At 67.4% G+C, this 22257-nt stretch overlaps 1 protein-coding gene across 4 annotated transcripts in view; it reads right to left on the reverse strand.

Moving 5' to 3' along the window:
* Window positions 1-1857: 1857 nt before the first annotated feature.
* Window positions 1858-22257, reverse strand: part of NFIC (nuclear factor I C) — a 40383-nt gene continuing 19983 nt past the window's right edge. For 2 of the 4 annotated variants that reach the window (XM_032203654.1, XM_032203653.1), the window contains exons 2-11: window positions 21605-22136; window positions 11101-11172; window positions 10684-10758; window positions 10411-10534; window positions 10054-10178; window positions 7692-7820; window positions 7414-7598; window positions 5453-5612; window positions 4245-4330; window positions 1858-2030 (exon numbers count right to left, since the gene is read on the reverse strand). In XM_032203654.1, coding sequence (XP_032059545.1) covers window positions 2013-2030; window positions 4245-4330; window positions 5453-5612; window positions 7414-7598; window positions 7692-7820; window positions 10054-10178; window positions 10411-10534; window positions 10684-10758; window positions 11101-11172; window positions 21605-22136 — 1506 coding nt within the window. In that variant the 3' untranslated portion in view covers window positions 1858-2012. The remainder of the gene's footprint in view (window positions 2031-4244; window positions 4331-5452; window positions 5613-7413; window positions 7599-7691; window positions 7821-10053; window positions 10179-10410; window positions 10535-10683; window positions 10759-11100; window positions 11173-21604; window positions 22137-22257) is intronic. The other 2 variants (XM_032203655.1, XM_032203656.1) reach the window with 2 other exon arrangements.

Genomic DNA, 22257 nt, shown 5'->3' on the forward strand with positions numbered 1-22257 from the left:
GGCTCTTCCTCGTGTGCTCGCCGTGAGCGACGCCTTGGTGCCGACGCACTGGTGCCGACGGAGCGATGCTCGCCGCGGTGCTGGCACGGCGACGGTGCCGGTGGGCGATGCTGCGTGGCGATGCCCTGGTGCCGGTGCCAAGGTGCGGTGCTGCGGTGGTGCCAACGGGCGATGCTCCGGTGCTGGCGTGCAAAGCTCGGGGCCGGCAGGCGATGCTTGGTGTCACCGTGCGGTGCTCGGTGCCGGTGTGCAGTGCTTGGTGCCGGGGCGTGATGCTCGGTGCCGGCGTGTGGTGCTCGGTGCCGGCGTGCAAAGCTCGGTGCGGGTGTGCGATGCTCGGTGCTGGCACAGCGATGCTCCAGCAGTGGGGGCTCCTTCGGGACCCGGCCCCTGCCGCCCTCCCCGCCGCGCCACGGCGAAATTGAGGCACTTGAAGCAGCGGGCAGGGTGCCCCCGCGGTGGGGCTGGGGCCGGGGGCACGGCGGGGGCTCCGTGGGGGGGGGGGGGGGTCCGGGAGCGGCTCTGCGGTCGCCTTCACTCTCGTCCTCCTTTTCTCCATCGTTTTTTAATTAAAAAAACAAAAAACAAAAAACGAAAACCAAAAAAACAACAAGCCAGCCATCCCAGCAAGCCAGTGCCGGGGGCTCCCGTCTCTTCTTCCTCCTCCTTGTTCTCCTCCTCCTCCTTTTTTGTGATTTTTTCTTTTTTTTTTGTTTTCTTTCTTTCATTTTCTTTCTTTTTTTTTTTTTTAAGATTCCCTCTTAAAAGTGCATTTCCTACAAAATGTGCAACACAATCGAACCCTCTCGTCGCAAGTCCACATGGTACCTGTCCACAGGAATGCATAGCTCGGACACACGGACGCACGCCCCGACATGGCCCCGCCACCCCCCCCGGCACCAGGACACACAAGGACACACGGGGACACGCGGGGACACGCGGGGACGCACGGGGACACGCAGGGACAGGCGGGGACGCGGGCTGTGCAGGCTGTGGGGAGCGAGGAAGGCATTGCACAAAGACGGGTGACCGGCGTCACACCACGGGGAGCGCGTCGGGAGCGTCCCCACGCCGTGTCCCCATGGGTAACGGGGCGCCACCGCCAGCACAGGTCCCCAGCCCTGCCCGTGTGTCCCCCTGTCCCCAGCCCCTCTCCTGCAAGACCTCCTGCCAGGCCATGCTGGCCACCGCGTCACCGTGTCACCACGCCACCGCACCGCCACGCCACTGCATCACCTTGTCACCATGTCACCGCGTCACCGCGTCACGGTGTCACTGCATCACCCCGACACCGCACCACCCGTCCCCAAGGCGCGACCACGGCACAGAGCATGGGACCGGGAGCCACAAGACAGCGAGCGCGGCCACGGCCACGTCCCGCGGGCGCCGTCAGGACGCGTCCCCCCCGAGGGCCACCGCCACCCCCCGGCCCCCCGAGAGCCTGCGTGGGGGTCCCGGGGGGAGGAGGGCAGCGCGGGGGGGTTTGTTCTTTTCTACTCACATAGAGGCAAGAATGAAAGAGTAAAGACAACTTTGCATAAACAGCCCTCTGGCGAGCGGGGCTGCGGCCCCACTGCTGCTCCGGGAGCACCGCTGTCACGAGCTGCGTCGGGTCTCGGGCTCAGTCTCGCCGCGGGGCCGGCCGGCGGGGCAAATAGTGTTCGGTTTTTGTTTGTTTTTCTGGCAAATCAGACGTGGATGCGTTGCCGGGGGGGGGGGAAGGTCCTCGTAGGGTGTTTTTTTTTGTTGTTTTTGTTTTTTTTTTTTCTGTGTGGGTTGTTGTTGTTGTTTTTTGTTTTTTTTTTTTTTTCCTTTTTAAAAAAGTTTGAACCTTTTCCTTCTTCCTTTCCCTCTCTCTTTCCTTCCGGGATGGGTTTTGCTTGTCGTCGTCGTCGTTAGTTCGTGCTCTCCGTCGTCACCGAAAGGCTGGGCCTGGTGCTCTGGGACGGGGATTTTCCTCTCAGGGTGCCTAAAGCAGAGGAGAAGGGAGGCGAAGGGGTGGCACGGCTGCGTTATCCCAGGTACCAGGACTGCCGGAGAGAAGAGAGAGGCGCCGTTAGTGCTGTGCCCCGCGGGCCGTGCCCCCTGCCTGCGGCAGCCCCTGGGCCTCCGTGTCAGCACGTGCCCCCCCGCCACCCTCCCCGTGCCTCAGTTTCCCCGTCTGGAGCCGGGGGGACCTGGCACGTCCTCGCCACGCAGCCCCGTCCCGCTGCGCCCTGCGTCACTGCACCGTGTCCGATGTCCCCTGTGCCACCGTCCCCGCCGCGCTGCCACCCTGTGTCCCCGTTCTGCTGGGATGTCCCCGAGCCCCTCCCTCCCTGCTGTGCCAGGACCCCCTCCCCGGTGCCGTGTCCCCCTCCCAGGGTCCCCGTGGCACCGTGCCCGGTGCTCCCCGGCCCCAGCAGCAGGACGGGTCCCGCATGTCCCCGCCGTGGTCCCTCCTGGAAGCCACCCTCACGCCGTGCCCCCCCCAGGCTCCCCACCACTGCCCCACACCCCGAGGCGACTTTGGGGCCGTTTTCACCCTGACAAAGGCTGGGATGCTCCCCGGGGCTCGCCCCCTTTGGGGACAGCGGCTGTCCCCAGCGCAGGGGGTGGCAGGGCCGGGGGTCCCACCAGCCCCACTGCCGGCCCCCCACCGCCCTCCCATTGTCTCCGGCCGCCCCAAGTCCAAGTTCATCCCCGATGACCTCATGTCTGGTTTCCGTTGGCAACGAGACAGCTCGGGGGCCTCCGCTTCCCTTAACCCTTCCCGGCCCCGCCACACATGACCCGAGCGCGCCAGGTCTCAGCCACCCTGGCCAGGGACGCCGGCGCCTCCTGCGTCCCCCCCAGCCCCTCTCCGACGTTCCCCAAAGCCCCCCCAACACCTGCGAGCACCCCAGCTCCCAACACTGCGCCACCAGAGAGACCTCTCCAGGTCTGGGGACCTGCCGTGGGTGGCACGTGGCTGGGGACAGCCCCTCCCCGAACACGGCTTTGTTTCCCCTTGCCTCAGTTTCCTCACGCAGAGCAACCCCCCTCCCCACCCCAGGGCCAGACACACGGCAGCTCCCGGTGCTGGACAGGAGGACAGGGACCCCGCGAGCACCTGGTGGTGACCCACAGGGGGCTGGGGGGACCCCACTGTGCCCATGCGTGGGGTTGGGGAAACTGAGGCAGGGCGGAGGCTGTGGTCGGCGCCAGACCGGGCACTGCGGGATGTGTGGGGACCGAGCACCCTGCGTAGGATGGGGGCACCCCACTGGAGCTGGGGGGTTCCGCGGTGCCCCAGGGGATCAGTGTGGGGGGGTCACCCCCCTTGTTGTGGCACAGCACCCCGATGTGCCCCACGGCACGGTCGCAGACCCTGAGCGCGCACACCCTGGCACAACACAGCACCCATGGGTGCCCCTGGCACGGCGCCATCCCCCCCAGTCCTGCTGCACCCCGTGGGCACATGGAGGGGTGAGGACCGAGAGGGAACCTCCCCAGGTGACCGAGTGCTGTCACCCCACGCAGCAGCCAGGCCAGTGACCAGCCGAGGCTGGTGTCACCCGTGGGGACCTCTGCCCCAGCCCGCTGGCAGTGCCTGCCGCGCTCGCGCCGGCTCACAAGCTGCAGATTAAAAACTGCCCAGCACTAATTAAAGGCATCTGGGCAGGCACACGCCACCTCCTGCTGTGTCCCGATCAGCTGGCGGGCACAGCCGGGTGACAGCAGGGTGCCTGCGCCCTCCTGGAGAGGGGACACGTGGACCCCCCGGTGCCCTCCGTGCTCAGCGATGCTGTGGGCACCCAGCTGTGCCGTGGTGGGCGCAGCCAGAGCCCAGCGAGGCAACAGGCGTGGGCACAGCATGGACCCTGGGGACCCTTTGTGGCTGCGAGGCACTGGCAGTGCCTGGTGGCCTGGCACGGGGTGCCTCTGGGGCAGCCCCAGCCCCACGGGGTCACCGGGAGACCCCCCTGGCCGGGACAGAGCTGCCCGTGGTGGGGACACCACGGGGACAATGCCCACGGTGACAATGCTTGTGGTGGCGGTGCAACGCCCAGAGCAGGGATGCCCGCGGTGGCGGTGAGACGGCGGCGATGCCCACGGCACGGAGTCCCACGGAGCCCACGGCAGAAACGACCACGAGGGAAACAACCACGGTGGCAGTGCCCACGCTTGCGATGCCCACGGCGGCGGTGCCACAGCGGCGATGCCAGGCTGGTGCTGCCCGGGGCGAGGGCAGGAGGGTCCCCCCAGCAGCCCCCCCGTCTCACCTGTGCCTGATAGATACTCCCAGGATCCCTTGGTCCTAATCCCACGAAGGAACGGTTCGCAGGGGGCGTGCCTGGTGCAGAGTAGGCTGGGGAACAAACGAGAGCTCGTTAACGGGGCTGCGGGCGGCACCGCCATCAGCCCCCCGGGCCAGCCCTGCCCGCTGCAGGACGGGGGTCCCGGGCACCCGGAGCCGGAGGCCGGGTGACATCCCCGGCCCCACGGGCCGTGCCGGAGAGCTGTGCCACACGGTGCCGCGCGGTGCCTACTGGCACGGACGGGTGTCCCCGTGCCACGCAGGCTCTGGACAGGGGCTGCCGGCGCCGCTTGGCCACATCCCCCCAGCTGGGGGCTGGCACTGGGACCCCACTGAGCCCTATGGAGGCCAGGTGGTGGCGGGAGGCCCTGTCCCCCTTGGGGACAGGCAGCACCTCCAGTGCGTCCTTCCTGAGCCCGGGGGGGGACTGGCACTGCCCGGTCCCCTCCCCGTGCCATGGCCCTGTCACCGGCTGTGCCATGCCATCCTGAGCTGTCCCCTCCACATTGATGTGTTCACGCCACCAAAACTCAGCACCCACGCTCCAGCTGGCAGCACCTGGGGACACGCGGCCTCACAGGGCACCGGGGATGTCCCTGGGGTGCAGTGGGACGGGGACATTCCCCACCCCATGCAGCGCCATGGTGGCACGGCGTCCCACCGCTGCAGCCCGTGCCCCGAGGAAACCCTGAAATCCTCCTGCCCGAGGCGCTGCAGCCCCCCGAGGAGGAGTGGAGGGGAGCCAAGCTCGTCAGCCAGTGCTGCTAACGAAGCCTGACGTCGAGATTTTGGGGGGCTTTGCAAGCACTCCTGGACCCCCGTGGCAATGAGAGGACGATGCCCCAGCGCAGAGCCCGGCGCCGCACCGGTCCCCGCAGCACCGCACCGCTGGGGAAACTGAGGCAGGGAGAGGCGAGGAGCCTCCCCCCTGCGCCCACCCTGGGGGCTGCGGCTCTGCTGCCCCCTCCCGCTCCGCCGGCCGCCCGGGAGGGACGCGGGGCTCGTGCCGGTCCCTGGGACCAGCTCCGAGCCCGCCCGGGGGACGTCGGGCGAAGCGCCCGCGCCGCCCTGCCTGAGACCCAGCAAACTGGTTGCGTGCATCGCCTCCGGCAGCACCCCGGGGTGGCGAGAGGAGGGGGCCGGCGGGAGGGTGGGCGCCGCGGGGGTGCTTACTGGGTGACGTCGGTGAGGTCGTCCCTCCCTCCGAAGTTGTCGTGGTGGATTTGGTGTCAGGAGAGACGGCCAACCGGGGCATGCCGGGGGGAGGTGGCGGCGCCAGCATCTGCGTGGGCAGGTAGTGGCTGGGCACTTTCACTTGACCACTTCCATTTAACTGGGGACACAACACAGACAAAAAACAAACAGCAAAAGCCATTAGGGAGGCACAGGCGGCAGCGGCGAGGCCGGGCCCCGCGCGGCGCGGAGCGTCCCTCGGTGACACGAGTTTGGTGGGGCTCAGAGCAGCCCTGAGCGGACGGCGCCGGCGAGCCCCGGCACGGGGGGGAGCAGAGCCACCGAGCGGGGACAGGGTGGGGGCGACACCGCGGGACCCCTTGGAAGCGGGGAGGGGGCACCTCGCTGCCGCGGCCTCCGAAGGCTCCTCCGCAGCCTCCCCGTGGTGGAGCCTGGTGGAGGCTGCTCCCCCCCTGCCGGCCTGGAATCCATCCTGAACTAGCCCCTGAACCTGAGCCCCTGCATGGGGAAGGGCAGTCTTGCCCCTCGCCCTGGCATCAGGCCTTGCTGGTGCTGGGCAGGGGGTCCCCAAGACCCTCTGCGTCCGGTGGCGGAGCCAGGGTATGGAGGCACGGGGTACAGAGGCATGGGGTATGGAGGCACGGGGTGCAGAGGCACAGGGTACGGAGGCACGGCGTGCAGGAGGGACCAAAGCCACCCCTGCTCCTGGCCTTGGCACAAAAGGAACCCAGTGCTGGGTGCATGGGGTGCACGGGGTGCTGGGTGTGTGGTGCACGGGGTGTGTGGGGTGCGTGGGGTGCTGGGTGTGCGGTCCACGGGGTGCACAGGGTGCTGGAGGCACAGCGTACTGGGTGCACTGGTACTGGGTGCAGAAGCTGCTGGGAGCACGGGGTGTGGGCTGCCTGGTGTGCTGGGTGCACAGGGTGTGGGGTTGTGAAGGTTGCTGGGTGCACAGGGTGCTTTGTGCAGAGGGTGCTGGGTACGTGGGGTGCTGGGTACGTGGGGTGTGGGGTGCATGGCATGCTGGGTGCATGGGGTGCATGGGGTGTGCGGTGCCTACGGTGCTGGTTGCACAGGGTGTTTGGTGCAGGCGGTGCTCTGTGCACAGGGTGCTGGGCGCACGGGGTGCTGGGTGCACGGGGCACTGGGTGTGCAGGGTGCTGGGTGTGCAGGGCGCTGGATATTCAGGGTTCTGGGTGCACGGGGTGCTGGGTGCACGGGGCACTGGGTGTGCAGGGTGCTGGGTGTGCAGGGCGCTGGATATTCAGGGTTCTGGGTGCACGGGGTGCTGGGTGCACGGGGCACTGGGTGTGCGGGGTGCTGGGTGTGCAGGGCATTGGGTATGCAGGGTGCTGGTGTGCTGGATGCACAGGGTGCTGGGTGTGCGGGGTGCTGGTGTGCAGGGTGCTGGGAGCACGGGGTGCAGGGAGCACAGGGTGAGGGAAGGCGCAGAGCAGCACGGCGAGCCCCTGCCACCCCGGGGTGACGCAGCAGGACGCGGTACAGCAGCGGGCCGACGGGTCACCAGCCTCTGTGCAGGCGGACGGGGCACGGCGGGCCCAGCGCTCCACCGGGCGCGCTCCAAGACGGTGCCTCTCCGGAGACGGTCACATCCACAGCCAGACACCCCGCTGTCCCCTGCGTCCCCAGCCCCAGGTGACGGCTCAGCCCCGCGGGTCCCAGGGGACCGCAGCCCCATTGCCGGAGAAACGAGGTGCGCCGACTCCACCCGCGCACTGAACCAACACCAATGCTGGTCCGGAGCTCGTGCCGGCACCCGGCTGCCACCAGAGCCCCCAAAACCCCCCGTGCAGCGGCGGCGGAGCCCCCCGACACCACGCGTCCCTGCCTCCGGGCGACGACGCTCGGGGGGACCGCGTCCCCTCGGGGGTACCCCCAACAGCGGGGATGGTGACGGCGACGGGGTGCGGGACCCTTACCGGTCCGGGCTGCTGGTTGGACGGGTCGCAGGCCAGCGAGACGAGATCTTTCAGGGGGTCCTGCGGGTTGAGATGAGGCGGGTACCGTATGGCCGTGTGGGGGAAGTAGGTGGAGGCCGTCTGGGGGAGAATCGAGGTGGTGGGGAAATGCAGCGTGGACGAAGGGTGCGGGCTGCGAGCGATACCTGCGGGACAGAGAGGGAGAGGGGACGGGCGGCGTCACCGGGAGCCCCCGGACCCTGAGCCCCGCGCCGGCACCGCGCTGGCCCTGCGCTCACCGCTGTGCACCGCGATGACGGGACGGTGGTGCTGCGTGAAGCTGCTCAGCCGGGGCGAGGAGTCCTGGGGCGACGGGCTGTTGAAGGGCGACTTGTCCATCTCCGTCTTCTTCACGGTGGGGGAGATGCCTGGGGGGGACAGGGGGAGGTGTTATGGTCCGCGCGCCCCCAAAGTGTCCTGCCTTGGGGTGCTGGGCTCGTTTGGGGGCACCCTGGGGAGGGTGTGCGGGTGCAGGAGGGGTGCACGGGTGTGAGAGCACCTGGGGGTGTGTGGGTGGGTGTGCACCGGCACGTGGGTGTGCACCACTGGGTATGCACGGGGATCTGCGTGCAGATATGTGCACACACGTGTGCAGGGAGCTGTGCACATGCACAAGGCACCTGTGTGCACCCGTGTGCAGTGTGCATTCGGGTGTCTGTACGCACGCATGTGCATGCACGTGTGTTCTGTGTGTGTCTGTGTGTGTCTGTGCGTGTCTGTGTGTGCTTCGGCTGTGTGCACAGCTGTGCATGGGTGTGCATGCACGTGCACACAGATCCGCATGCGTGTGCATGAATGTGTGTGTGTGTGCACGCGTGTGCAGGCGTGTGTGCATGTGCTTCAGCATGACTGTGCGTGCATCTGTGTGCGCAGCTGTGCAATCGTGTGCAGGTGTGTGCAGAGATGTGCACACCGACCTGCAGGTGTACGAGCTCGTGTGCGTATGCCTGTGTGTGCATCAGCACGATGCTGTGCATTCGTGAGTGTGCGCACATGCACGTGTGCTCAATTGTTTGTACAAGTGTGCATCTGTGTGCACAGAGCAGTGCATGTGTGTGTGTGGGGCTGGGCTCCCTCTCCCCACAGTGCCCGTGGGGCTGGGGACACCCCCGCACCCCCTGACGTGGGGCAGGACCCCACACCAGCGCCCGGAGGGCTGCGTGCTCGCAGGGGGCAGGACACCCCGGTCCCCACGGGGCCAGGCGGGCGCGGGGGCTGGCGGGTTAATCCCCCCGCAGCTTTAGCTCTGGCCATTTGGCCCAGGCGCCGTTAATGGGTTTAGCCCCGTCTGAGACGCTCGTTTAGGAGGATTTCCCGGAACATCCAGTACGGGATTGCCGTAAAACCCTCGGCCACGGCTGAGCACGTCCCGCCGCCCCCCTGCCACCACTGGGATCAGGCCACCGTGGCAGACCCCGTGCACGCCGGTGCACATGTGTGTGCATGGCCCCGGCAGCCTCCTGCCCTCCCTCTGGCCTCTGTGGGGCACGGTGTCGGCCCTGGGGGCACAGAGTGGGGCACGGTGCTGGGCATGGATGGAGCACAGTCCTGTCCATATGGGGCACAGCCTCGGACCATACGTAGCACAGGCCCAGATCAGGATGGGGCAAAGTCCTCAGCCCATATGGGGCACAGACCCTGGCCTATGCGGGGCACAGTCCCCAGACCATATAGGGCACAGTCTCCGGTGTGTACAGGGCACAACCCCTGCATGTATGGGGCCTTGGGGGCTGCTGTGGGGCTGGGCCCATCTTTGGGACAGCCCAGCTCCTAGGGAGGGCTGTGCAGTGACCCACAACAGGCCTGGGGGTCCGACCCCAAGGGCTGAGCCCCCAAATATCCAGAAACATCACCAACAGGAAAAATCCTCTCTGGAATGAAAACCCCATCTGGGGACAGTTTTCCTCGCGTTGGACACTCCCTTGCTCAGCTCACCCCCCAAAATCCCATTTATTTGCTTTCTGCCAGCATCCCGCATGCCTTCTGATGGGCTCCGTGCCCCCAGCCCTGCTCCTCAGCACCCCTGTGGCCACGGGATGGGGTCCAGCGGGGTGTGGAGGCCGGGCTGGATCCTGCCCCGTTGCCGGGGGTGCAGGACGGTGGGATAAAAGCGTGGGGGGCTCTGTGCCTGCAGCCCCGAGAAGGCGCCCTGGGGCGTGGGAGCCGCCGTGCCAGCCCCGCAGCATCGCTTTAATTAGCCCAGCCCGCCCCGGCCCCCCCTTTTTCTTAATGAACAGCTAATTGGGGCTGTCTAGACAGGAAAGGTAAAAAAAAAAAAAAAAAGCAAAAAAAAAAAAAAGCAAAGCAAGAAAGAAATCTGTCCACAGCGAGCGCGGCAGCCGTGGGGCTGGGAGAGGCCAGTGTGGGGCTGGCCCTATAGAGAGGCTGTGCCTAAATGGGGGACCCTATAGCAGCCCCACAGCACCTATAGAGTGATTGTGCCTAAACAGGGGGGTTTATAGCAGCACCAGGGCACAGGTACCGTGCCTATGCTTCCGCAGGGGTGCCTGCCCTATAGCACCACGACGGCACCCGCAGGGAAGCACCGGCCTGCTGGGGCCCCACAGCAGCCCCTATAGCGAGGCAGCCCCCGGCACCTACCCCCTTCCATGTCTTCTGTCCAGTTGCGGCTGCTACTCGTGGGCGAGTTGGAGGAGGTGTAGTACTCGCCCCCGGGGCTCGTGTCGATGTCGTCCTCCATGGAGCCCGACTTGTGCCGTTTGCTCCTGGGGACAGCGAAGGGTCAGGCTGGCCGTGTCCCCTGCCGCCCCGTCCCCCCTGAGGCCCCCTTCCTTCGCCCACCCCCCCTAGCCCGTGCCACGGGCACCCATGGGTGCTGGCAGCTGCCGTCGGGGTGCAGTGCACGCGGCAGGACCTGACCTGCCCGCGCCGTCCCACGCGGCGTGGCAGCGCGCAGCTGTGCCCGGGCCGGTCCCGGCATCGCCCCGCGGCACCTACCCGCTGGAGGAGGTGCTGGGCAGCGTCCTCCTCATGCCCGTGCTGGAGGGGTTCAGGTCGTAGGCCAGGTGGCCCTGCAGCTCCCCCAAGGAGAAATTTGGCCCCGTGCCCGTCACCACCGGCGCTGTGGGGAGAGGATGGTGTCAGCAAGGGCTCGGCATCACCCCGTAGTGGCACTGGTGTCCCCCCCAACCCACCCCAAAGCCCGTCCCAGTGCTACCACAGTGCTGGAGAAGGTTTTTTTTTTGTTTCTGGGGGCCCACGGGCACTCACTTCGGGACACCTGGATGAGCTCGGTGACGCTGAACACCCCCGAGGTCACGAAGCTTTCCTGGAAGTCTGTCGAGTCTGCACAGGAGAGAGGGGAGGGCGTTGAGAGGGGGTGGGGGCCCAGTGCTTCCCCCGTGCCCCCCCACATCTCCCTAGGGCACCCATGGGAGCCGGGGGGCTGAGCTGTGACCCCCCCACCCCCTCCTTGTGCCTCCCACCCGCATCCTCAGGGCCGTCTATGCTGCAGCGGCCTGGGGACAGGCTCTGGTGTCCCCGGTAGACCCACGGTTATGGGGTGCTGAGCCCTGGTTCCTCTGCTCCCATATCCTCATTTTGGCCACAAAGCCACCCAGGACATGACGGAGGACATGAGCACCCCATGGTGGTGACACCACACGTCCCTGCCGTGTCCCCGCTTACCCAGCGTGATGGGCTTGCTGTCCTCCTGGTCCGAGCCGATGCCCGTCCGGGGGCTGCTGCTCTGCTCGGAATCTGCAAGAGAGGAAATCAGCATGAGCCGCTGGGGAAACTGAGGCACGGGCAGGCTGCCTGTCCCCAGGAGGGACGTGACCAAGCTGGGACGTCACCTGCCACCGGTGGAGCCCGTCCCCTCCCTGCAGGCCCCACTAAGGTGCTCCCCGCCACGGCCATACCCGCACCGGCGAAGGGCCGTGACCGGAGGCTGGGGGACAGGCACCATCCTCGGTGACATCCCTGCCCCGCGTGCCCACACGTCTTATCTAAAAATACCGGCGCAGACGCTGAGCTCAGCAGCCCCACAGCCCCGACCCGCTGCCAGCAGCCTCGGGAGCATCCCTGCACCTTAACCCACCGCCGCGCCCCGGCACACGGGGCACACTTCAAACGCATCCCCGGTGCCTTCGGAGCCCTTCCAAGCACTTGGCGATAGATTTTTTTGGTTGTTTTTCTTTTCAAATTTTTCCCCGTTTCCCCCCTCCTTCCTCCTCCTCCTCCCACCCCTTGGCCTTCGGCATCGCTCTCGCAGCTTTGGCTGATGCCGGGAAAAGGCTGAGACAATCCAAACAGCGCAGTCAAAACACATCGGCCCGCCGCTGCCAGCCAGCCCGCCGCGGCGTTTTGTTTCTTTCTTTCTTTTTTTTTTTTTCATTTAATTCTTTCCTTTATTTTCTCCCCCTTTTTTCTCCCTCGCCCCCCCAGCCCCTCGTGCGCGCGCCTCCCGGCTCGGTTATTTTTGGCCGCCGCGGCGAAGCCACGCGGGCGGTGGGACCGCGCCGCCCCCCGCCCCGACACCCCCACTTGGCGTCGATGCCGGTCGCAGCCATTTTGTCTCCCTCCCCTCCCCAATTTCCAGCCTTCCCACCCCCCCCTTCTTTTTTTTTCCCTGCGCCCGCCCGCCAGCCATTTTGTGCCGGCGGCATCGCCGCATCCCGCCCCGACGCCGCATCCCGCCCCGTGCCCGTGCGCTTGCCCGCGCTTGGCTTCCTCCAGGCAGCCATTTTAGGGAGCAGAAATTCCCCCAGCGCCAAGCTTGGGGTTGGCTCCCCCCACATTTTTATTATTTTTTCCTTTTTTTTTTCCCTGCTTTTTCCCTTTATTTTCCCACTTGGAAAGCCATCGTGCACCCAGGCAGCAGCCGGCGCCCCAAGCACAGGGGTGCGAGCCGGGGCGGGGGGCAGCAGCCGGGACCCCCCTGTGCGCCCGTGGGCACCCGCGGGCCGGACACGGCCCCTCCTCGCCTCTTAAAACAACAAATCTCGCAGCGGCTCTGGAAGTGGTTAGCGATGGAGCCCGGCCAAGGCACGGGGCGGCGGCTGGCGGTAACAGCCCCAGCACCGCGGCCCCGCGCCCCCTGAGGTGCCCCCCGCTGCCCCGGCTCACCCCGAGGAGCCTCCCGGCACCCCGCTGCGGCTCTCCCCACCCCTGAGACCCTTCCCATGGCCTCTGATTTGTCCCAAGATATCACACACGGCTCTTTCAGTCACCGAGAGGTGTCCCCGAAGCCCGAGGCCCGCTCAGAGCTGCTCCATGTGATGCCCCCCAGTGCTTCCCAGGGCCCGTCGGTCACCCCAAGACGCCCCCCAGAGCCCCGTGCCCCCCCCAGACAACTCCCACAGCCTCGCGGCCGTCCCAGGGCACCCTCACGGCCCGGGCCCTGCGTCCTGGAGCTCTGCATGGTGTTGGGCTCAACTCGAAATACCCCTCGTGGGCCCTGGGCCTGCTCCAAGATGACCTCCATGGCCCTTTGGGTGTGCCAGGACCCCCACAGTGGTCTCTGTTCACCCCACGGCACCCCTTGCGGGTCCTGCCCCCCCCCCAACAGCCCCTGCTCCCCCCAAAATGCCCCTCGTAGGCCCTTTGTCCCCTCCCAGGTTGTGTCCCCCAGCCCTTTGCCCCACGTGGGCCTTTACAGCCCTCTCAAGATGCCCCCCATGGCCCTGTGGCCATAGTTTCCCCACCCTGAGGTGCCCCCCATGCCCCTCGATTCCCTCAGAGACGTTCACACCATCCTCCCTGCACCCCCCAACATCTCCTACAGCCCTTTGCCCCCCCAAGCTGCCCCCATGGCTCCCCCCATGACATTTCCTTGGCCCTTTGGCCATGCCAACCCCCCCATGGCCCTTTACACCCCCAAGGTGCCCCATGCAGCCCTTTGCCCACCCCAGGCCGCCCCATCCCAGCCTTGTTTGTCCCCCTGGGGGTACCCCGGGACTCCCCAAACCCCAAGACCCCCCCGCTGCCCCCACACCCCGCACCCTGCACCCGCTCAGCATCACCCAGTGTCAGCACATTGGGATGCCTGCGCTCGCTGCCCACCACCCTGGTGCTGCCCCACGAGGGGGTGGGGGTCCCCCAAATGCACCCCACTTTGGGGATTGGGGCCCCCCCAAGCTGCCGGGGGGCCGCGGTGGCGCGGCCGGGCGCGCGTGCCAGCAATTTCTGGCTGCCTCCTCGCGGCGCAGCGGCCGGCCAAGCTCTGCTCTCACCGCCATGTGACGGCTGCCTGCCTCCGGCCAACGCTCGCTAAAATGGCGAAGGAGCCGCCGCCGCCACGCTTGGCCCCCCCCGGAGGGGTTCTGGGGGGCTGGGAGGGGTCCCCCGCCCTCAAACATTGGGGCTGCTCTGCCTGCACCCCGCACGGAGCTCGGTTGCGCCGGGGAGGTGCCCCCCGCTATGTGACCCCCTCTGGGTGTTGGTGCTGGGACCCCCTTTTTTCAGGCTGGGCTTTCCCACCCCGCACCCCCACCTCGGGGCGTGGGGGGGTCGCCGATGTGGGGGCAGCATGGACGGGACGGGGACACGCAGGGCACCCCCTGCCCATCAGTGGGGAGCTGTGGGGAAGGGGTTAAGTGCCAGCGTGTCCCCCCCCCCGCCGCGCTGAGCCGAGATCTCGGTGCCCAAACAGGTCGATAGCTCGTCCTCTTAAAAATAGAAAAGTGCGTGCCCAGGGAGGGGGGGGCGCAGCGAGGGGGGGGCAGCGAGGGCTGCCCAGGCGCGCTGGCAGCCTGGCCCCGTGCCACCCATTGAATTACGGCTGCCCCGGCCCCGCGCGCTGGCAGGGTGCCCCCGGCCCCACAGCGGCTCCCTGCCCACGGCCCCGCCGCTTGGGAACGGGCCCCCCCCCGGCAGCCCCCGGGCTTGGCGGCCCCAAACGGGGCTGTCCCCGAGGGGGGGTCCCCGCCGGCCGGGCTCCCCCCTGGGGCTGAGGCCCTGGCGCGGGCTGCGGGAGAGCCCTGGCTCCGTGCCCGAGCGCTTACGGTAACAGGGCACGGTGTTACCGGCAGCGGCGCGGGGCGCAGGCGCGGAGGCTGGGGGATGCTGGGGGATGCTCAGGGCTGGAGGGGGGGGATTTGGGACCGCTGGGTGATGGGCAGCCGTGCTGCAGGCTCCTGCTCCGTGCCTCAGTTTCCCCTTGGGGGGCTAATCCCCGTCCCCCTCTCTCCCTCCGCGGCAGAGCGGCCCCGGCATCTCCAAGGTGGGCCTGGCCGAACCCACCGCAGCGGCCGTCAGTAGGGCCCAGAGTGAACGGCCTAGCTGGGCCGCCTGCGGGAACCTGAGCCCCATGGGGCTGTGGGGAGCTGATTTGGACCCCCCCCCATCCTAGCGACCCCCCTGTTTGCGCTGCTCTGAGCGTTTCTCCCCATCCCGCCGCCCCTTACATAAACCCCAGCACAGCCCCGCTTGTGTAACCTCCTTTGCACAACGCCCCCCCCGACGTGCTGCACTAAATCCCAGCTCAGCCCTGCGGGCTGGGGGCACCAGAGCCCCCCCCCCAGCACCCCCCGGTGCCTCCCCAGCACCTGCAGCCCCCGGGGTGCGATGAGTTTGCTGGGTCTCAGCCCGAGCATCGAGCTGGGAGCTCCCCACCACCACCAGCCCCTCGCAGAGGGGTGCCGGGCCCCAATTTTCTCGTGCTGTGGGGGGAGCGAGTGGAGTTGTCCCCCCCCCCAAGGGCTGGGGGTGGCGGGGCCGCGTCCCGCTGCCACGTTCGCCGGCTGCAGCCAGCTGGCCCGGGCAAGCGGCCGGCGCCTGCGAGCTCCAGCGCGCTGGGAGCGAGCTCCTGTCCTCGGCCGACCCCTGCGGGAGCGGGGAGACGGCGGCGGCGGCGCAGGGGGGGCGCGGGGGGGACCCGGCCCCCACCGAGGGCAGCCGGGACGTGGCTGGGCCGCAGCCAGCGAGAGCGGGGACAGATGGCAGCGGACAAAGGGACGGGGTTGGGGGAGTGAGCGGAGGGGGGCTCGGCACCGTTGTCTGTCCCCCTGCCCTGCAACAACGTGGGGTGGGGTGGGGGGGTCTCCCGAGACTGGGGGGGTGGTCGGGGTGCACCCTCTGTCAGCTGGTGTGGGGCTGGCGGCTGGACCCAGAGGCATGGGGGGGTGGAGGGGGGTGGGGGTGGAGAGGGGGAAGGGGAAGGAAAAAGGGGAAGGGGAAGGGGAAGGGGAAGGGGAAGGGGAAGGGGAAGGGAAAGGGAAAGGGAAAGGGAAAGGGAAAGGGAAAGGGAAAGGGAAAGGGAAAGGGAAAGGGAAAGGGAAAGGGAAAGGGAAAGGGAAAGGGAAAGGGAAAGGGAGAAGGAAAGAAAAAGAAGAAGAAGAAGAAGAAGAAGAAGAAGAAGAAGAAGAAGAAGAAGAAGAAGAAGAAAATAAAAAGAAAAAGAAAAAGAAAGAAAAAGAAAAAAGAAAAAAGAAAAAGAAAAAGAAAAAGAAAAAGAAAAAGAAAAAGAAAAAGAAAAAGAAAAAGAAAAAGAAAAAGAAAAAGAAAAAGAAAAAGGAGGAGGAGGAGGAGGAGGAGAAGAAGGAGAAGAAGAAGAAGAAAAGGAAAATAAAAAGAAAAAGAAAGAAAAAGAAAAAAAAGAAGAAGAAGAGAAAAATAAAAAGAAAAAGAAAAAAGAAAAAAAGAAAAAGAAAAAAGAAAAAAAAAGAAAAAGAAAAAGAAAAAGAAAAAGAAAAAGAAAAAGAAAAAGAAAAAGAAAAAGAAAAAGAAAAAGAAAAAGAAAAAGAAAAAGAAGGAACGAGAAGAAAGGGAAAGTAAATTGAATAAAATATGGAAAGAGAAAAGCGAAATGAGCAGAGGGCAGGACAGAGGGTAACAAGGGAGGGAGGGGAAGGGCGATGACCGGGGAGGACCAGAGGGTTCCTGGCCCGGCCCCCAGCACTGCCCCTGCTGTCCCCCCCCGGCCAGACCCGCTGCACCCTCACCTGTCCTGGGCCTCACTGCGCCCCAAGCCCCTGCCCCGGGGCACGGCACAGCCCCCCAGCACGGCACAGCCCCATGGCATGGCACAGCCCCCCAGCACAGCCCCCCAACACGCCTGTGCCCCCAACCTCCCCGTGACACCCCCCACTCACCCCCCGGGCATTGTGGCACTATCCCTCCTGCGGCTGGCGGGGACCCCAGCCCCAGCTGCCGGTGCCAGCCGGGCACGGGGGCTCGGTGGCGTCTGTCCCCCCCTTTCCTTGTGCCCACGGCCGCCGGCGGGGGCAGGAGAGCCGCTGGCATCTGCCACCCCAGCTGTCCCTCGCCAGCGCGGCACGGAGCCGGGCGCCCGGCCAGGATGGCAACTGCGGCCCCGGGGAGGGCACGGCGCTTGCCAGCGCGGGGGGACGGCGGGTGGCGAAGGCGGGGGACGGCAGGTGCTGGCAAGACGCACGGCGTTCATCTTTTATTCATCGGGGGACCAGCGGCACGGCCGGCAGCCCGGTCCCCTCGCCATGCCCGAGGACCGGGACGTTCCCCTCGCACCCGGTGCCAGGTCCTGAGGGCTCCGCTCGCTGAGCACGGGGCCGCTCAGGGCAGTGGTGACGCTGTGCCTGCGGCTTGTTCTGGCCCAGGGGGGTGCTGGCAGAGCCCCCTGCCCCTGGGGACTTGGGGACACGGGGCTGGGCACCGTGGGGTGCCGGGGACACCCTGACCTCCCAAGGGCGCGTCGAGCTGGGAGCTCCGCGTGCCGAAACCGCTGCGGGCACCGGCGCGGAGAGGGGATGGGAGCGTGGCCCTTGCCATGGGGACACCCCCGGGGGGGTGACGGTGCAGGGGACAGGAACCCTGCGACCAGCACCCCCCCGTGTGCCCCTCACACCGCCGCCATCCCCTTTCCAACACACAGCTCCCGCAGCCTGCAGATTCTCTGATGGCTACTAACATTGTGCGCTTTGTGTTTGGGGGTGGGGGGGCGTCTCCCCTCCCAGCCTCGGGGCTCTGCCTATCTCCAGGACCTCAGCCCCGGCTCCCCGGGCGGTTTGGCTGCGAGGGGAGCGATACCTGGTATGTGTGGGGGGGTGCTAAGGGGGGGAGCGTGTGTTTATCTGGCTGCTGGGGGCGGTTATCAGGGCCCACCTGCCCGCCAGCACCCCGTGTGTGTCTGCGAAGGGCAGACCCCAAATATTGCGCACCCCGACAGCCTCCCCATGGATATTTTTGCTCGGGAGGGGGGTAATGCCTGCTCCTCCAACCGGGGGGGAGCTGCACGGCCGCTTGGCACCGCCGGCCTGGCACGGGCAGCGGGCAGCGGGCGCGCTCGGGCCGGGCGCCCTGGCACGGGTTCCCCCGGCAGATTGGTGCCATCTGCCTCTCGCCGGGCTGGGGAGGGGAGATAAGCGGCTGCCAGGCCTGGGGGGGCCGCTGCGGCGTGCCAGGGGGAGCGCGGTGCCCCCCCTCCAGGGCTCGCTGCCTGACCCCCCCCCTCCCGCACCCCGGCGCCCATCTGCTCGCCCCGCTGGGCTCAGCCAAAGGGCACTGCTGGGGGAAGCTCGCGGCAGGGCAGAGCCCAGGCCCCCCCCCTGCACCCCCCCAGCCTGCTGGGGGCATCGCTGCGAGGTCCCCCCCATCCCGGAGCACCCCAAAAGGGTGCAAGGGGCCCCGTCCTCCTGGCTCCCCGTGCTCCCCGTGCCTGGCGGTGCAGGGGTGGGGGGGCGCAGGGGTGGGGGCCACGGAGCTGGGGCTGCAGGGCTGCAGCACGGCCCCCCCCCCGCACGCTGCTGCCGTAGGGAGCAGTTGGGAGGAATCTCTCCGTAATGCTTCGAAGGTCCTGGCACAATCGACTGGGGAGATTGATTACCATTTTACTGCAATGCTTTTGACTTTCACCAGCGACCTCCGAGCTTCCCCCCCCCCCCTCCCCGTTCTCCCCCCCCCCCCCCGTTGCACACCCAGCTCTGGGCTGCAGCGCCAACCCCTCCCCCACTGCGGTGTGCAGAGCCCAGCCCTGCACCCAGCCTGCACCCAGCCTGCAGCCAGCCTGGAGCAGCCTGCAACCATCCTGCACCCATCCTGCAACCGTCCTGCACCCGTCCTGCACCCGTCCTGCACTGCAACCAGTCCTGCACCCATCCTGCACCCATCCTGCACCCATCCTGCACCCTGCACTGCAGCCAGCTCTGCTCCTGGCCGTGCACACCGCCTGCACCCAGCCTGCAAACACCCTGCACCCGTCCTGCACCCATCCTGCACCCTGCACTGCAGCCAGCCCCGCTCCTGACCCTGCACCCATCCTGCACCCATCCTGCACCCAGCATTGCAACCACCCTACAAATGCCCTGCACGCACCCTGCACCCCGCCTGCACCCAGCTCTGCACCCACATTGCTCCCAGCCCTGGCTGCAGCGCTGCACCCACCCAGCACCCATCCTGCGCCCAGCCCTGCAGGCAGCACCCAGCACACCATGGGTCTGAAGCGGGGCTGTGAGGGGTGGGGGACAGACCCTGCCCTCCCCAGCCTCACCCGTGCCTCAGTTTCCCCACCTGCACCAAGCACACGGGGGCACCGCAGCAGGGTCCCCAGCACGCCCCGGCCCTCGGCATCATTGCGGGGGGGGCAGCTCAGCCCTCCCCAGCCTCTCCTAGCAGGGAGGCCCGGCCAGGGGGGGGGCCTCCTCCGCCGCCCCCCCTCCCTCGCGTTGCCAGAGCAGCGGCTGGGAAATTCTGCTGACAGCAGCGAAAGGAGCCGGGCGCGGGCGGGCGGCTGAGCCCACGCGCTGCGGCCGATGCCGGGGGGCTGCGGGCGGCCGGAGCCAGGCGCTGGAGCCCCCCAGGGGTGAGGGGCGGCCCCCCCCAAAGCCTCCTCCTCCTGCTGGCCTCCGGCCGGGTTTGGGGCTGGGGGTGCTGAGATGAGCAAAGCGGGGGCGAAGTGTGCGAAGGGGGCAGTGAGCGTGAGGGAGCAAGCGGGGAAAACGCAGGAGTGCGCACATGGGTGCTGCTGGGTGCTGCTGGGTGCTGCTGGGTGCAGCACTGAGCGTGCAGCAGCATGCAGGATGGACCCAGCCAGTGTGCGAGGCCACGAGGACCCCCAGCCCCCCCCCCGCTGCTCTCGCACCAGGACAGCGCATTTCTCCCCAGCACGGGGTCCCCCCATGTCCGTCCCTGCCTCAGTTTCCCCACCGGCCGGCTAACCCCTCCTTGCACAAAGCACTCTGTGTGCAACGGGGCCGGGCGATGCTGAGCGCCCAGCACCCAGCAGCACCCCGGGGTCCCTCCCCAACCCCCCCCCCGCTGCCAGCTGTCCCCTGGTCCCCCTTAACCGGGGCGCGGAGCGACCTTAACAGGGAAAGTGAGCGGCTGCCAGGCCTTATCAGAGAGTATTTACAGCCGCCCGTGTTCCCAATTAGACATCAGGTGACTGCGGCTGCTGGGGACCCAGACACCAGGGTCAAGGTCGCGGGCGGGGGGGGGGGGTGGCAGGGGGGCGGCCGCCTCCCCTGGGGACACCCGCGGCTGTGGGGCCACTGGGGAACCCCCCTGGCACCCACACTGCGGGGTCCCCGGTGCTGGCACCGCAGCCGTCATCGGGGTCCTCGTCCCTGCCGGCAGCACAGCCACTGCAGGGCTCCCAGTCCATCCGGGGAGGCTCCCAGTTCAGCCCGGTACAGGGTGCAGGGTGCCCCCAGCATGGCAAGCAGCACCCCAGTTAAGCCCAGTGCCCTGCCCCAGTTCAGCCCAGCAGGGCCAAGCACCCAATGCCCCTATACGCTGCCCGGCACCCGATGCCACATCCTGCCCCCCACCCCAAGCAGCACCCATGGCTCTGCACCCAGCACAGCGCCCGTCGTCCCCAGTGCACCCAGTGGGGAACGGCCGCGCCTGCTGGGTCCCATCCTGCCCTCGAGCGCGCGGGCGGGAGGCGCTGGCACAACGTGCACGCACACGTGCACTCACACGTGCAAGCACACGTGCAAGCACACACGTGCACGCAGCAGCCCTGGGGCAGGATCCAGCCCCGGCGGGCACGGTGCAAGGTGTGCCCGGCTCTCCCCAACCCACTGGACACCCATGGGTGCTTGGTGATGTCCCATGGGTGGGGGGCACCCCGGAGAGGCCACCAAAGCGCGGGACAACGCAGGGTGCTGGTTCTGGGGAGCAATCCCCAGGCTCGCCATGGGATGATGCCGCTGGGCGTTGCGACCTGCCTGTCCCCAAAGCCACGAGGGTTTTGTGACCCCAAAACCTGAATCCCTCCAGCACCCGGCCCACCCCCTGAGGGTGTGCGGGGGGGGGGGGCACGGGGAGTCTGGCAGACTACGGTGGCTTCCGGGGGACCTGGCCGACACCCAGCACATCCACCCGTGCCCGCTGTGATTTATGGCTCCTGATGTGATTTTTTCAACCCCCCTTTGTTGGGATTACAGCCCCGAGAGCCCCCCTCGGTGCCACGATCCGTCCTTGGGCTGCCGCCAGCACCGGGAGGGGAGCAGCCGCCCTGCGCTCCCCCCGCTGCATCGGCTGTGGTTGGGCGCAGGGGGACATCGGGGAGCAGCGGGGACATCGGGGAGCAGGGGGGGACCCAGCCGTGAGACCTTTTCTCAGCCCAAGCTGAGCACACAGCCACAAAGGTCCCTTCCTCGTGGGGCCCCAGAGCTGCGCGCACCAGCACGGCACCATCCAGAGCCAGCGAAGCTGCCCGGGTAAAGCAGGAGCTGCCTCGAGCTCCGGGCTTTGTCTTCCTGCCATGCGGGGACGATGGCTTCGGGACCTATTCGTGGCCATGCTTTGTCTACCTCGCCCACCGTGCCTCAGTTTCCCCATTCTGTTTGTGAACGTGGCCACAGCGAACGGCTGCTGGACGGCTGCCAGCATCCCCGGGGACACGCTGGGGACAGGCTGTCCTCTCCTGGCACACATCAGCCGCCTGCTGCCCTGCGTCCCCAGCACCATCAGCAGCCTCGGGGACCGCTCATACCCCCCCTAATATGCCCCTCCCCGGGAACCAGGATCGGTGCCAGGTGGGGTGAGAGGGCAGACGCGGGGGCACCCACGTGGGACGGGATTCACAGCGCTGTGCTGAGCACTGGGCTCCTCTCCATGGGGCTGGGGAGGTGACATTGGTCCCCAGGGTGGCTTCCCCGACCTGCGTCTCGAGGTGGGAAGGAGAAGCAAATCCCCCGGGGGGGCACGGCTGCAGCAGGACAGATCCCGGCCCCATCCCCTCCCCGAGAGCCACCCAGGCAGCGCTTACCTCTCTCGCGGACGAAGTAGGCCAGGTAGAGGTCGAGCTCCTTGACGGAGACGCTGATGTGGTGGGGCTGGACGCAGAGGATGGGGTTGGTGCACTGGCCCGACTTGACCAGGCGCTCGCCGTCCGTGCTCTCCAGCGGGATCCCTTTGAAGAGGATGACCATGACGAGGTCGAGCCGCCACACCTTGTCCGCCTGCCGCAGGCAGTCGATGCGGCGCATCTTGCCCTTCTGATCGGGGTTGGAGAGGACGCAGCACGAGGGCTTCTTGCCCGTGATGGAGAGCACGAAGTCCTCGCGGCACTCGGGCCGGATGTCCTTGCGCAGCTTGGCCAGGAGGCGCGAGGCCCACTTCTGCTTGACCTCGGGCTTCTCGCTCAGCAGCTCGTCCTTCACCGCCCTCTCCTCGTCCTTCGTCATCCTCTTCTCGTGCTTCTTGAAGTACTTGCGCTTGCGGGCCTGCAGGTTGAACCAGGTGTAGGCGAAGGCCCGGACGTGGGGGAGCAGCGCCTCGATGAAGGGGTGGAACTCATCCTGCGGGAGCACAGGGACAGGCCGTCACCCCCGGCACAGCCCACGTCCCCCCATCCCATGTCCCCAAACCCACCCCCGGCCACCCGCGGGGACCCACTGGGGACATCCCCGCCGGGCCACG

Source organism: Aythya fuligula, chromosome 26, assembly GCF_009819795.1.
Source record: "Aythya fuligula isolate bAytFul2 chromosome 26, bAytFul2.pri, whole genome shotgun sequence".
Lineage (NCBI taxonomy): Eukaryota > Metazoa > Chordata > Aves > Anseriformes > Anatidae > Aythya > Aythya fuligula.